This window comes from Crinia signifera, chromosome 5 (genome assembly GCF_055691185.1).
Source record: "Crinia signifera chromosome 5, ASM5569118v1, whole genome shotgun sequence".
Taxonomy (NCBI): Eukaryota; Metazoa; Chordata; class Amphibia; order Anura; family Myobatrachidae; genus Crinia; species Crinia signifera.
In genome coordinates, this window is record NC_139221.1 from 220,171,493 (window position 1) to 220,186,650 (window position 15,158).

Consider the following 15,158-nt stretch of genomic DNA (forward strand, 5'->3'; position numbering starts at 1 on the left):
CAATAACCATGGAAACACCCAGCATTTCCATGGAAACACCAGGTTGGGTGCGTGCACCCACCGAACAAATTGTTCGCTGTAGCCAGATGCACCCAGAGCATACACATGCGCAGAAATGCACACTGCAAAAACATTGCACTCACATGCAAATTTGCATGTGAGCGTACGGACCAGAATAAGGTCTTAAAAACAAAGGCACATCATTTATTCCCTTACCTTACGATGCCATCAACGTTTATGAAATAAAACAATTTCTTATTTTTTCTGTCTCTTAAGAAGAATAACAAAATTAAGCCATTTCCATTTTGTTAAATCCCACTTCACCAAAGCAGCTTAAGGGCAACAGTAAAGTCTCTGAGCTCCTTAATCCCCATCAAATATGATTGAAATTCTAGAGTGAAAAGATAATATATTGGCCAACAACAGCAAAGCTCATTGATTATTGCACATATTTCTGGCTAACATCTTCAGCAGGGTTTTTACACATAGGAAAATAAATGGCAAAACATCTTTAATGGTGACAGAAAATGAAGCCTAGGAGAACATGTACCCAAGTTAGGATAGGGGTCCCCTATATTTTGTAACCAGCACTGGGCTCCAACAGCCAGCAGGAGACTCCAACAGACAGAGGAGACTTTATATAAGCTGCCCCGGCAAAAACATCACCCCCTAGCTGGTCAGCACTGGTAGGGGTTCCTGGGGGAGTGGGGACCCCCTCCCAGACTTCCCTTGTGTAGGGCTGAAGCCCGGGGCTATCCCCAGCACCCCAGGACGGTGGGTGCCGGGTTGATAAAATGGTGTAAAAGAAAAAATAAATAATAAAATATTATTGTGCATTGCTATGGAACTATAAGTCCCAGCAAGCCTTCCCACCTCACTGCCCATAGACTCCCATGCTAAGTACATAACATTGAAGTCTATAAAGCCAGCTACACCCAATCAGCCGTGGAGCTCAGCCCTGACTGGGTGAGGTTATTCCTGTTGAATAATGTCAGCGAGATTTCCACCAGTACCGGGGAGTAGCTGGATGAACATGCAGCTTCTCAAATGCAATGGTGCTGGAATTCGTTTTTTGGTTTGTTTTGCCATTTTTTGCGGATATATTGCACATCTCTGACAGCAGTGTTGGCACTCAAAGGTTTAAGAGGGTCAACTGAGTCTGTTTTTATACCATCACAGTACAACCAAGGGTAAAGCTGCCCGCGGGGTCCCTTAACCAATCAAACCATGTGTCAAAACATAAATAAATACAATTCAAAGGAACTGAATGGTAGGATTCTTTTCATACATATATATCACCTGAACCAGTTTGCTTTCCATAAACACAATCTGATTTAACATATACTGTAACAACTGAAAGTGCAATACTACAGGATAGACAAATAGAAAGTGGAATAATAGAAACTAATAGAAATTGCAATACTACAGGAAATTTGTGAAAACAAATATTTTTTCCCCAAAGATGCTGGACATTTTACATATACCACTTTTTCACCAAAACCCCAGGTAAGACCTGGCATTTTTTACCCTAGATTTTGCTGGGTTGACCTCAGGATGACCCCATTCAATTGCATCATACTCTCGAGTTTTTCCCGGGTTGCCTCAGTTTACACTGAACTTTGTAAGACCCAGGTAAGGCCAGCAAAACCTGGATGTGAATAAAAATGGTCTTTATTCAAACTCACAATATGAAGTCACAATGGGATGAAAAAGGGGAGGGGTGGGGCCTACTCACAGCACACTAGCAAGTTACACATGTGTAGCCCGGAGTTCCTGATTGTTTGCAACTTTCCATACCCTTCAACATCTGATGGGTAGAAATCGGTACAAATCTGAAAAGGGGCGTGGCCACTGGTAAAGGGGCGTGGTCAGAAGCCCTTGTACACAAAGTTGGAGGGTATGTATTATACAATTGAATAAATGCAGCCACCGCACCTTACTTCACTTGCTGCAATGTGCCTGAAGTAAATATTATGTGCTGCTCCTTCACTGATGGGCTCAGCTCCGCTCTCATCGCCGTGGTCCCCCCGTCATGCTGCCTGGCCACCGCACCCCACGCAAAGATGCTCCCGCCTCAGGCAGCTTCGCTCCCAGAAGGACATCGCTGCGCATGTGGAGAGCACTGACAGTCCTTTCCCCTGAGTGTGCCATGTCAGCGGTGCCGGCGAGTGACGTCATGAAGCGCACGCGCCGGCACAGGACCCCAATGGGCCAATTGGGAACGCCAGGGGAGAGCAGCGCACAGTGGCAGATCAGACTGCAGACTGCAGTGACACCAAGTCCGGAGCCAGGAGGAGGAGTCGGAACCCCAGGGGAGTCGGGCCAAAGTGAATAAATCGGTACATTCAGCACATTCTTTATTTGCCAGTACAGTCTGATAAAAAAAACGGTACTGTACCGGTAAATTCGGTACAGTTGGAGGGTATGCCTTTCTGCTGTTTTACACAGCAACTGAGAGCTTGATGCAGCTTATGACAGTGTGCTGCCTAGTGCAGTGTGATTTAAAGGAGAGTGCAATGTGTCACCGAGAGCAGTGTCTTATCTATGGTGTAGCAGCCCCTGCAGTGGCTTGGGGGAGCCAGCGCCAGCTGGACGGACTGAAATTACATAACCCGAGCAGCCATGGACAGTTAGATTTCTCTCAATCCAGTGGCGTAACTGTGGATTTTTTTAAAGTAGTGCCTACAGGCAGTGCCGCCATCGTGTACCTAAATACTTCCCCAGCCCCCGCCCCCCCCCCCCCCATAGCTCCTCTGCCCCTCCAGCACCTATGGATTGGACCTTGAAGGGAGAGGAGCCGGTCTGGCTAATCCAGCCTCCGCTCTACCCTCTCTCTGATACTGCTGGGGCTCAACGTCACGTTGAGTGAGCAACCCCAGTGCGAAAAATGGAACAGTGTGCTGCGGCTGGCACTGTGCTGAATACCAAGGGCTGGCAGTGCTGATTAAACAGAGACCACTGATGTGGTGATCCGGCGCCACTGAGGGGGATCCGCTCTATTGTAATAACCCGGCGCCACTGAGGGGACCCATGAGCTGGCACTGCTGAGGGGACCCGCCTCCACCAAGGAGACCCAATGCTGATCCGGTACCACCGCTGGAGGTACCAAGCAGTTTATACTGGAGAAGGGAGAGAGGCACAGTAAACTGTAGTGGGCGGATTAAACTGAAAATTAGTCATCAATAATAAAATTCAGTGACATGCTATTATAATTTACTTTTTTATTGTTAGTTTTAAGAAAGTTAGTTAAGAAGTTAGTTTTAAGAAAGTTATTTGGTTGTTATGTTTCAGGTACACTGGAATCTGTAAACAGATTTTTTTACCTTGATAATGGATGAATGCATTTTTGTCACTGTTTTTCTATGTGAGAATGTTAACTTTGCCTTCTACTACACCCCAACAATACCAAAATAATTGCACTTTTACACCCACTCGCTTAATATTTACATATTTATTTTCAGTAAAAACATTCAATATGAACAGTCACCTCCTTTTTAAATATAAACCCCACTGTTCTTCATAAAAACAACTAGGTGAGCGTGTAGGAAAATCGAGCAATTGTCTAGAAAGGTTACACTGGAAAATGTTTTTATACTGTTCACAAGATATATTTTTAACTATAAATCCTATGTGCGAGTAGGTGCCTGGGGCTTTTCAACATGCAGCACTTAGGGTACCACTGGATTAAGGTGACAATTTAGATCCCAACGCAGCCCTGCCCATTATCAGAGGAACGTGCATGCGCACGGTTTGCAGTGCGCATGTGCGAACACCCCAACCCCCCAATTGACAGATGGCCGGAATAAGTGGGCGGCACCCCAGCGTTTCCAGGTAGTGCTGTGAAAAAAACACAGACGGGGGAGGGATACTGATGTCAGCAACGGCCCCGTTCTAAGCAGGGCCATCGCAGCACCGAGTAAGTCTAGTCTTACACTATGCTGCACACAGGGCGCGGAGGGGAAATTAATTTGATGGTGAGTGACTGCAAATGGATTTCCCCCTCACCGCACGATTGCAAAGCCATTTGCAGGGGTGCACATGGGTAGGATTTTACTGTGGCGGGAATGGGGCTAACTGATCGCAGGCGCCTAAGTGATTTTGTTCACAGCTCTATACGTAAATTTTATAACATTGCAATGACAATCCCCCTCCATCTCGTCACGTAGTAGAATTGACCCCAACTTAGAATTCGCTTACTGTGTGGTTAATTTTCGTATATTTGTTTATATTGTAGTTAAAGTATTTACACTGAAGTGCCAAAAGTCATGGCATATCAGTAAATAAAGAGGATGGTAGGCCACACCACTGTACTGCGACATTTTGTAAATGGTCAGACTTGTATCAGTTGTAGTCTGACATCTCATGAGTCAGTTTGAACAATGGGAAGGCTGCTCATGGCAAAGCACCACACATTATCGGAGTTCAAAAAGGGCACAATAATGGGTGGCCAGAAGATGGGACATTGCATTTCCGAAGTTGGCCACACATTCAGCATTCCTTGATCTACAGTGCCACGTGTATACTGGAAATACCTCATGGAAGGATTACCACCCACTGTGAACAGCGTAGTTGCTGACCAAGGGTGCTTAATGATAATGATTAAAGTAGGAGATCTTGTTTTATTTGGGTAAATAGCGGTTTTATACATGCATTCCAAGGGTGCTCTCTGCTAGTAATCACCCTACACACTTCATTAGAAAAGGGCATTATGGGAAGTAATTATTCTATTAATATTAGTAAGTTTATTTTATCCATTATCACAAGTTCAACCACATTTTAGTTGGTTCAAATAACAATAAATGTTAAAAGTTCTATGTTACACACATTTAAACCTACTAATTTGGGAGTAAAGCACCGTATACACAGAAAGATTTGAGGGACAATGCGGGTGTTCCCGATTGATCGTTAACGATGATCCATGATCTTTCCTGCAGGAAGATCATAGACCAATCTTTTGTGAAGTGTATCAAATTGTTCAGTGTGTAAGCACGATGAATGCTTTGATACACTCGTGAACAATGTCGGAACGCTTCCGGCATTGCTCCGTGTGTATGCACCTTAAGTCACACAACATAGAGGAAATTATGTCACACACAGGTTACAAAGCACTTCTGAGAGCCCTTGGTTCATTCTTTTGCTAGTTTAAAAGGCTGAGCAACACACATAGGAGCCATTAGTATTACTAGAAGGAGTAATATTAATAAAGCTTTTGGATTCACCTTATCACTTTGGACTGTTTTTTGCCTTGTGATTGTATATGTTCCATGCTTCACAACCTTCACCATTAATGATATTGATATAATACATGTATGGATCACATATTATATATTCATGCATTAAAGATTTAGGGGCAGATTTATTAAGCTTGGAGAAGAGATAAACTGGAGATAAAGCGGAGAAAAGGTAAAAGGAGATAAAGCATCAGCCAATCAACTCCCAACTGTCTTTTTCAAACACAGCTGATTGGCTGGTGCTTTATCTCCTATTACCTTTTCTCCGCTTTATCTCCAGTTTATCTCTTCTCCAAGCTTAATAATACCCCTTTTACACCGCCGAAAAATCCGGGTCAGCGGCGGGTCAGACCCGGATCTTCGGCGGTTTAAATCCCTAACGCCGTGTCCCTTTACATGGGACTTCTACCCAGGTCCTGACCTGGGTAGAACACGGCTAGGACCTGGGTAGAGGGCGGTGTAAATGGGAACGCCAGGTCGGATGACCCGGCTCCCATTTACATGAATGGGGAACGTCCAACCTGCGGACCGTAGTGTCCGCAGGTTGGACGGATTGTCAGTCTGACACTGACAGCCGGCGCTGCTGTCTGCTATACTCTGCAGACAGCAGCGGCGGCGGGGGAGGGAGGTGAACGGATGCCTGTGTGCGGCATCCATTCACCTCCTGTCCAATGGCGGGGGGGTGCGCGCGGGGACTGGGGGCAGCCTAGCAGCTTACCTTAGTGCTGGGCTGCCCCCAGCAGCGTTCCGGGTACGGCGGCGTCGATCGGCGCTTGAAGATGACATCGCGCTGTCATCTTCAAGCGCCGGGAAGGGGCGGGAGGGGGGTGCGGGCGTTTAAGCCCATCCGGTGTAAATGCCCCTAAATGCCGGGTCGCACCCGGCTTCAACCAGGGTCCAAAAAGCCGGGTGCGACCCGGCGTTTTGGTCTAAAAGGGGTACCCCTTAGCTATTAACATGACTACTAAGTATTTAGGCAATGTGATCTAGTCTAAATACACTTACTGCTGTCGTACAACATTGCCTGCACTGACTGGCAGCTGTGCTTAACATTGGGTACACCAGTACTGCTCTCACTAATAGTCTCTGCATTGCCTCTAGACAGGGAGACAAACACAGGTCAATCAGGCAACATAATGTTGCAACTGCCCCTGGACCCTGTCAACTGTGCCCAACGGTGTGTCCTGATGTCCTATGCACTGCAGCCTCAACTAAAGTTCGGCTAAAGCTCTCAGTTCCGGCCTGTCTTAGCTGCAGTTCCTGCTGGAAGGCTGATTGCTGGCATCGGCTCCAGCTATTAGTTGCAACACCTGGCTCTCAGCCTGTGGGCTCTGTTATTTTACAGCGGGTCCAGGCTACCGCTGACTCCAGCATTGTTGCCAGGACACCAAGCCAGCCAGCCCCTGCACCCCATCCCCCTCTTCTAATATATAGATAACTTTTCGTTTAGACAGATAACATTGGGGCAGATGCATTAACCAGCGTTAAGTGCATATGCTGCACTTAACGCTGGTTAACTGGGGGGAGGGGATTACATTTTTTTAAATGTATGAACAGCGCACCTAACATGCGCTAGGGACAGCCCGCTGAGTAACGCAAAATAGGTTTGAAACTTGGCAAGTAAACATTTTTATTCATCATAATGTTTACCTTTATATAGGAAATATAGGATTTTTTTTACACAACATTTTTTATTTGAATTTAAAAACAAATGTGAGCGTCGTCGTTATTTTTAGCAGATATTTTGCACATCTCTCAGAGATTTTGGCACAGAGGGTTAAACGTGACTGTAAATGCTATCGCATCCAATCTGTAGCTGGCACTCCTTTACCTGCATGCCTCGCATCTTCTGAAATCGTGCTACTGTGTCACTTAACGTGTAAACTCGCACATGTCCCATGTGCAATTTTCCAGAGGGATACGGAAACATGGATAAGACATAAAACTTCGGTTTAGATTTCTAGGACATAAAAAAGACAAAATGCAATTAGCAGAGAAAGTAAAGCCATGTACTTTACATGGGATTTTCCTATTAAAAGCAACGGTCATTGCTGTTTTACACAATTGTGTGCAAAAAAAAATAACTTTCACATGTTTCTGTACCAGTTGTAATGTAAAGATAAAGCACTATGCTGAAGCATACATTGAATGGGAAAGCATACTTTTCAGGGTCAGTACATATATAAGCCCACATGAATACTCTAATTACTGCAAGATGTTGCATGACTAAAGGGGCCTACACACCGGGAGATTTGCACTCTGAGTGAGGCTAAATCACTCAAAACTCTCAGCAAGATCGCTCAGCACACAGTGACTTGCCAGCACTATCTGTCAGGGCCAGTGTTCTCCGGTGAGAACACTGGCCCTGACTGGAGATCTAACTAGATTTACCCAGCATGCTGGATATTAACTGCGGGGTGATAGCGATGCGCGGGGCTGTGCATGGCTATCGCTATGACCCCTACACACAGAGCCATGCAGGGGCATTTTCTAAGAGATTTAGTGAGATCACTTAGAAAATGCACCGAAATCGCTCATTGTGTAGGGGCCATAACTTAATTGAACACTTTGCATTTCTTACAATATATGACTAAATATTTAGACCTCAGCAATTTACAGTAAAGTACATATAGCTACAAAAATCGCCTAGATTTAAAGTATATAAAAATAATGCTTAAAACACGTAGGACACTAAACAATTGAATTGCCCCATGAATAGAACTTTATTCTTTTAATTACTTGGCCCACGTATGAGCATACACCATAATTCTAGCGACAGACTCAATTAGTCATTCGTTGAGCCACGTAGTCTAATCTACCAGACATTTTCAATTACAGACCCACAATTTACAGGAGAAGCCTGGAAGCAGCAGAGAACACTCATCTCTTCTGTATCAGGGCAGCTTGCAGGTTGATTTGTAGTCTGTCATGGTGCATACACACGGGGGCGATTGTAGCAAATATCGCTGGCAATATGGTCGCAGAGCGACCATATTGCCAGCGATGGGAGTGTGCACCGGCGATAAATCGCCAGGTGCGCGCTCCCGTTTTCTGCCCGTAGTGATCGCTGGTTGCAGGAGCTTGCTCCTGCAACCAGCTGATTTCCACTGCCGGGCTCCCCCGGCAGTTTCTTTTTCATCAGCATATATATGGTGATAAGGTGCGCTGCTAACTGCTGCTGGTTTAAGGGATTGTCAGTCCCTGAAAATAGGGTAAACAAAAAAAAGAATATACCAGCGCAGGCTTTGTTTCTCAAATAATAGAAATGTGACGGTTTCTTATACTTAAAAAATATTTTTAATATAGTAAGAATAATGATAATATTATTAAGACACACAATTGGGGATTAAAATACCCTTTTTGACACTTGTTTAACTCCTATATCTAGGATATTGGGTACTGGATGGGTGCAGTCTCTAATAAGCAGTGATATATTACCAGGTAACCGTATCCAGATAGATGTTACTTTATAAGCAATTGCTTTCTGGTAGTTGTCCGGTAGACCTGGGTAGAAGTTATTGATTGCTGCAGGTCCCAAGTCCAGTGAAACAACTGATGAATTTGTATCCTCAGGAGTATAATGGTGTCAAGGGTGTATCAGGTATTGGAGAAGCTCTACGCGTTTCTCTGGGAAAGGTCTCCCAGCTTCTTCAGGAGAAGAATGAAGGAAGTCTCTGGGTGTCCATATAAATACCCGAATACCTTAATTGGGAATGGGTAGCAGCTGTGGGGCTTGCTGGGTATTACAGACCCCTCAGGACCACAGTAATCCCCAGGAGTTAAACAAGTGTCAAAAAGGGTATTTTAATCCCCAATTGTGTGTCTTAATAATATTATCATTATTATTATTTTATATCTACTATATCTATATAATAAGTTGAAGAGTGTGTGTGTTGTGTTTGCGTGCGTGTGTGCGTGTCTGTTGCATTGCGGACACACCGCGGCACTCAGAGCCACCAAATTCAGCAACAAGATACCTCTGGACCCGGTGGTGTGCACCTCGAAGTCGTTTTGGGGAAATTTCACTTAGAAATTTAAAAAACACCAAGGGTGACATTCTATGGGATGAGATATTTTCGCGTTTTTTTTTATCGCACCACTTCGCCCTTTTTCAAATCGCAAGATTGGGCCGTTTTTCGCATATTTAATGAGATGCGAAAAACGGGCCAAATAGTGCGAATAGGTGCGAGGTGGTACGATGTCTTTAGTCCTGCAAATGTGCGATTTTCATTTCTGAAAATCGCACGTTTGCAGGGAAGCGCAAAGTAAAAAAAAAAAAAACGAGCGCGGGGTCCCCCGCCCGAGCATAACCAGCCCCGGGCTCATTGAGCCGGTGCTGGTGACATAAAATCAGGGTCCCCGACAAATAGGGGTCCCCTTGATTTAATGAAACCAGCACCAGGCTCAAGGTCCGGCGCTGGTTCCCAAAATACGGGGGACAAAATGACTAGGGGTCCCCCGTATTTTAAGAACCAGCACCGGACCCAACCAGCCAGCAGGGTAATGCCACAGCCGGGGGACACTTATTATATACGGTCCCGCGGCCAAAGCATTATCCCCGTGGCTGGTCAGCATGGGCAGGGGTCCTGGGGAAGTGGGGACCCCCCCAATGAAGGGGTCCCCCCCCTCCAGGACTTACCAGCCCATGCTGAAAGTCCGGGGCTGTCCCCGATGCCCCTGGGCGGTGGGCATCGGGCTGATGGATTGTGTAAAAAAAAGAAGATAAACTATTGTTTTCTACTGGCGAACTATGAGTCCCAGCAAGCCTACCCCGCATGCTGGGACTTGGAGAACCACAAGTCCCAGCATGCGGGGCATTAAAGGGCCCGCTGGCACTTGTAGTTCTACAGTACAAAAAATAGTTAACAAAAACACACTGACACCCTGTAAAATAAAAGTTTAATACACACATACTGATACTTACCTACCTTGAGCCCGTAGGTCGGTCCCTGGATCCTGGGTCCGGGCTCCGGGGCTGAAGAGTCCGGTTCCGGGGCCTTGGTCCTGGTTCCGGGGCTGGTCCTGGGGTTCCGGGGCAGAAGAGTCCGGTTCCGGGGCTGTTCCGGGGTCCAGGATCCGATGAAGTCCACAGGGGTACCTGAGGAAGGAAATCCTACTCACCTGGTCCCCGGCGACGACATCGGCATCCTCTCCGGCAGACGCGCTGCTCCCGGCTGCTGTGGTACCCGCTCTCGGACTGAAGAGGAGCAGAGATGTTCATCTTCCGCGCCTCTTCTCAGAATGATTCCGAGAAAGTCGGCTCCTGATTGGCCGCTAGCCGGCCAATAGAATCATCCGGAGGAAAGGCGCGGAAGATGAAGATCTCTTCGCCTCTTCAGTCCGAGAGCGGGTACCACTGCATGCCGGGAGCAGCGCGTCTGCCGGAGAGGATGCCGATGTCGTCGCCGGGGACCAGGTGAGTAGGATTTCCTTCCTCAGGTACCCCTGTGGACTTCATCGGATCCTGGACCCCGGAACAGCCCCGGAACCCCAGGACAAGCCCTGGAACCAGGACCAAGGCCCCGGAACCGGAATCTTCTGCCCTGGAGCCCCGGAACCCCAGGACCAGCCCTGGAACCAGGACCAAGGCCCCGGAACCGGACTCTTCAGCCCTGGATCCCCGGAGCCCGGACCCAGGGACCGACCTACGGGCTCAAGGTAGGTAAGTATCAGTATGTGTGTTATGTGTGTATTAAACTTTTATTTTACAGGGTGTCAGTGTGTTTTTGTTGGGACGTTTTGCTGGGACTTGTGGTTCTCCAAGTCCCAGCATGCGGGGTAGGCTTGCTGGGACTCATAGTTCGCCAGTAGAAAACAATAGTTTATCTTCTTTTTTTTACACAATCCATCAGCCCGATGCCCACCGCCCGGGGACAGCCCCGGACTTTCAGCATGGGCTGGTAAGTCCTGGAGGTGGGGGACCCCTTCATTGGGGGGGTCCCCACTTCCCCAGGACCCCTGCCCATGCTGACCAGCCACGGGGATAATGCTTTGGCCGCGGGACCTTATATAATAAGTGTCCCCCGGCTGTGGCATTACCCTGCTGGCTGGTTGGGTCCGGTGCTGGTTCTTAAAATACGGGGGACCCCTAGTCATTTTGTCCCCCGTATTTTGGGAACCAGCGCCGGACCTTGAGCCTGGTGCTGGTTTCATTAAATCGAGGGGACCCCTATTTGTCGGGGACCCTGATTTTATGTCACCAGCACCGGCTCAATGAGCCCGGGGCTGGTTATGCTCGGACGGGGGACCCTGCGCTCTTTTTTTTTTTTTTAAACTGTTTATTTTATTTTTTTCACCAGAAACCTGCACAGAACATTGCGATCTGTGCAGGTTTCTGGCTAATTCGCCCATCAGAACCTGGTCTGATTTTTGGGCGAATTATAGTCACACTTTATACAAATCGCATACCATTAAATATGCGATTTGTAAACTTTTCTATGTGAAAACATCTGGATGCGATGTGCTGCGAAAAGCAGACATCGCTTTTTCAGTGTGTCCAACTTGTTGCCAAAAATCGCATTTTTTTCACATTTTCGGACCTCATTAAATATGCGAAAATGTAAAAAAATGCGATTTCGGCCGTTTTTGCGAGAAAATTCGCAAAAGTCAGATTATCTCATCCCATAGAATGTCACCCCATGTTTTAATTTGCCTTCATTGATGATCTGGGAAAAAGATCGACGATCTGGGAAACCGTTGAGAAAGGAACAACTCCACACCTGATTTTATTGCTGTCATTGAGTATGAATGACACATTCTAACATTATGGTGAAGGCTTTAAACAATTAGGAATAATTGAGGATATACATAGACCACACATAACACACACGTACACATTGTACACGCACACAGTACACCACATACACACACATAGCACACAACACACACATATATACGTAGCGCACCTCACACACTTACACATTGGACAGATACACACAATACACAAACACACACACATAACACACCACCTGCAGTACAACACAAACCCATATGCACTACAACACACACCCAACAACAGTACAACAAACACACAGTACACACACACACACTTAAACATTGTGCAGATACAAAAACACACAGAACACACACACACTTAAACATTGCCAGGAAACGCACAGCACACTACACACACACATATATATGTAGCGCACCTCACAAACTTACACATTTGGCAGATACACACAACACACCACTCACAGTACAACACACACCCAAAAAGAGTACAACACACAGAACACACACACTTAAACATTGCATAGATACACACAGCACACTACACACACACACATTTATACGTAGCACACCTTACGCACTTACACATTGCGCAGATACACACAACACACACCCACATTTACCACACACACCCAAAAAAACAGTACAACACACACAAAACACACACTTAAACATTGCACAGATACACAAAGACACAACACACAAATACACATACTGTATATACATAGCACACCTCACACACTTAAGGCCCCCATACACTAGCCCATTTTGGTCAGATTTCAGCCAGATCAGTCGGATCTGGCCTAAATCGGACCAAAATCGGCTAGTTTTGATGTCCCCTCAGATCCGATGCACGGTCCCGTGCGCATCGGATCTGCGTCGGGTGGTCGGACCTGTTGCACGTCCGACCACCCGACTTGGGACCTAGTGGGGCGGCGCAGCGGTAGAGGGAGCAGGGGGGGGCTGGGGACGCTGCGGGGGACACAGGCGGCATAGAGCCGGGCAGGGGGAGCCGGCGGGAGCTGTCAGTACGGAATAAATAAAAAAAGCCCATACAATGAATGGGCGGCCTGTGATTGGCTGAGCACTCTCTCAGCCAGTCAGCAATTGGCTGAGGGAGCGCTCAGCCAATCACAGAATGCCCATTCATACATAGCAGCAGCGGGGACGGGCAGCGCAGTGGCGGCTATTATATTTTTAAAATACTTGTCAAATGACCGGCCGCTCTCTGATTGGCTGAGAGCTCTCCGGCCAATCAGAGAGCGGCCGGTCATTTGACAAATATTTTAAAAATCTAATAGCCGCCACTACGCGTCCCGTCCTCGCTGCTGCTATGTGTAAGTACACTGCCCGGCCAGGTCAGCAGTGCTCACCGCACCCGCCGCCCGCCCCCACCACCGCTGGCCGCCGCTGCCCGCCCCCACCACCGCCGCCGCTGCCCGCCCCCACTACTCCTCACCGCCCTGCAGCTCCCCGGTTTTTTTTTTTACATGGGATAAATCGCATTATCCCATGTAAAAAAAGGGCACATCAAGTGCCAAATTGTATGTGAGCCTCCCGGGGAGCTGCCGGCTCGCAGGTAAATTGGGTTCGACTTGTCCCTAGGACAAGTCGGCCTAATGTATGGGGGCCTTTACACATTGGACAGATACATACAACACAAAACACACAACCACATACACTACAACACACACACAAAAACAGTACAACACACACAAACACACATAAAAAAATAATATGCCATTTATTTAACAGTCTGTACCGGCAAATAAAAACTGTACCTAATGTACTGTTTTTTCTTTTTTCCCATTATCCGTCTCTCCAGTCCTCCAGCCTGTCATTGCGCTCCCTGTTCGGTTGCACTGAGAAATCTTTGTCCTGGTCAATGCACCCGTTGATCAATATAAAGTGGGTACACTGCACTCACCATGTTAGTCAGTTGGATGTTAGGTGCTGCTCTGCCTTAAGGGTTTGCCAGACCCTTTTGGTTCATAGATAATGTTTGGTCGATGGGCAAGAGCGCTGCATGTATTTGTTTGAATGTTATGAGTGTAAGAAGTTGAAGAATAAGACTAAGATGAAGATTTGTCACGTTAAAGTGTACAATTTACTCAATAAATCGTGAAAAAAATATGTGTACATAGAAACATTCAGAGGAAAGTAAGATTAAAAAGTAAATTCTAATTCAAACTGATAATTGTTTGGATGGGGGTGCTTTGGGAAACAAATCTATAGGTGGAGGGGGGTATGGATATTGGTGGAATAATTGGTGTTTGGTACACCTACAGGGGGTCCCCAGTTGATGAGAAATTTTCACTACGGTGTCACCATAGGGGGATTTCCAATTGGGGTTCAGGTGGTCTTTTAGGGACCCCTTTACAATCCCGTTGGTCTCTTCTCCTGGAGTCTATGGTCTCCCTCAGTGATTGACTATCATTAAGGGAGACCATAGGCTCAAGGAGAAAGGACCTACGGGATTGTAAAGGGTCCCTATGGTGACACTGTAGTGAAAATCCCATCAATTGAGGACCCCCTGTAGATGTAAAAAACACCAATTATGCCCACAATATCCATACCCCCACCTATAGATTTGTTTCCTAACCCACCCCCATCCAGTTTGAATCAGAACTTATTTTTTAATCCTACTTTCATTTCTTGATTGTACTTCTATGTACACTTATATATTTTTCACGATTTATTAAGTAAATTGTTAACTTTAACATGGCAAATCTTTATCTCAGTGTTATTCAACTTCTTACACTCCAAACCTTACTGATGATTGCGATGGCTGGATCTGTGGATTGGCCCGGCAGGTGTAGAGAATAATTTGGCCCATTGCACCTGTGGTACTTGTATACTATCACGGCTCCCACGATGGGCATCGTACAGGGAAAAATCGCATCGCATGCGATGCGATGCCATTTTTCACAGAAATCATGGACATGTGTTCAAATCATGCAAAATGCACCCCAAATGTAATTTTTCACACTGTAGGACGCGTACCGCTGCGCTCGCCACGCTTCGGGTTGGCGTTGATAGTGGGGGTGATAGTGTGAAAAATGACATTTGGGGTGCATTTTACATGATTTGAACACATGTCCATGATTTCTGTGAAAAATGGCATCGCATGCGATTTTTTCACAAATGCATTAAAAACCCGGTAAAATCGCATCGCATGCCATTACATATGGCATG

At 46.5% G+C, this 15,158-nt stretch overlaps 1 protein-coding gene across 1 annotated transcript in view; it reads right to left on the reverse strand.

Annotated features, from left to right (window-relative positions):
* The window catches only part of LARS2 (leucyl-tRNA synthetase 2, mitochondrial), a 202,558-nt gene that overhangs the window by 177,324 nt on the left and 10,076 nt on the right, over window positions 1–15,158 (reverse strand). The window contains exon 3 of the mRNA XM_083188551.1: window positions 7,063–7,191. Coding sequence (XP_083044677.1) covers window positions 7,063–7,191 — 129 coding nt within the window. The remainder of the gene's footprint in view (window positions 1–7,062; window positions 7,192–15,158) is intronic.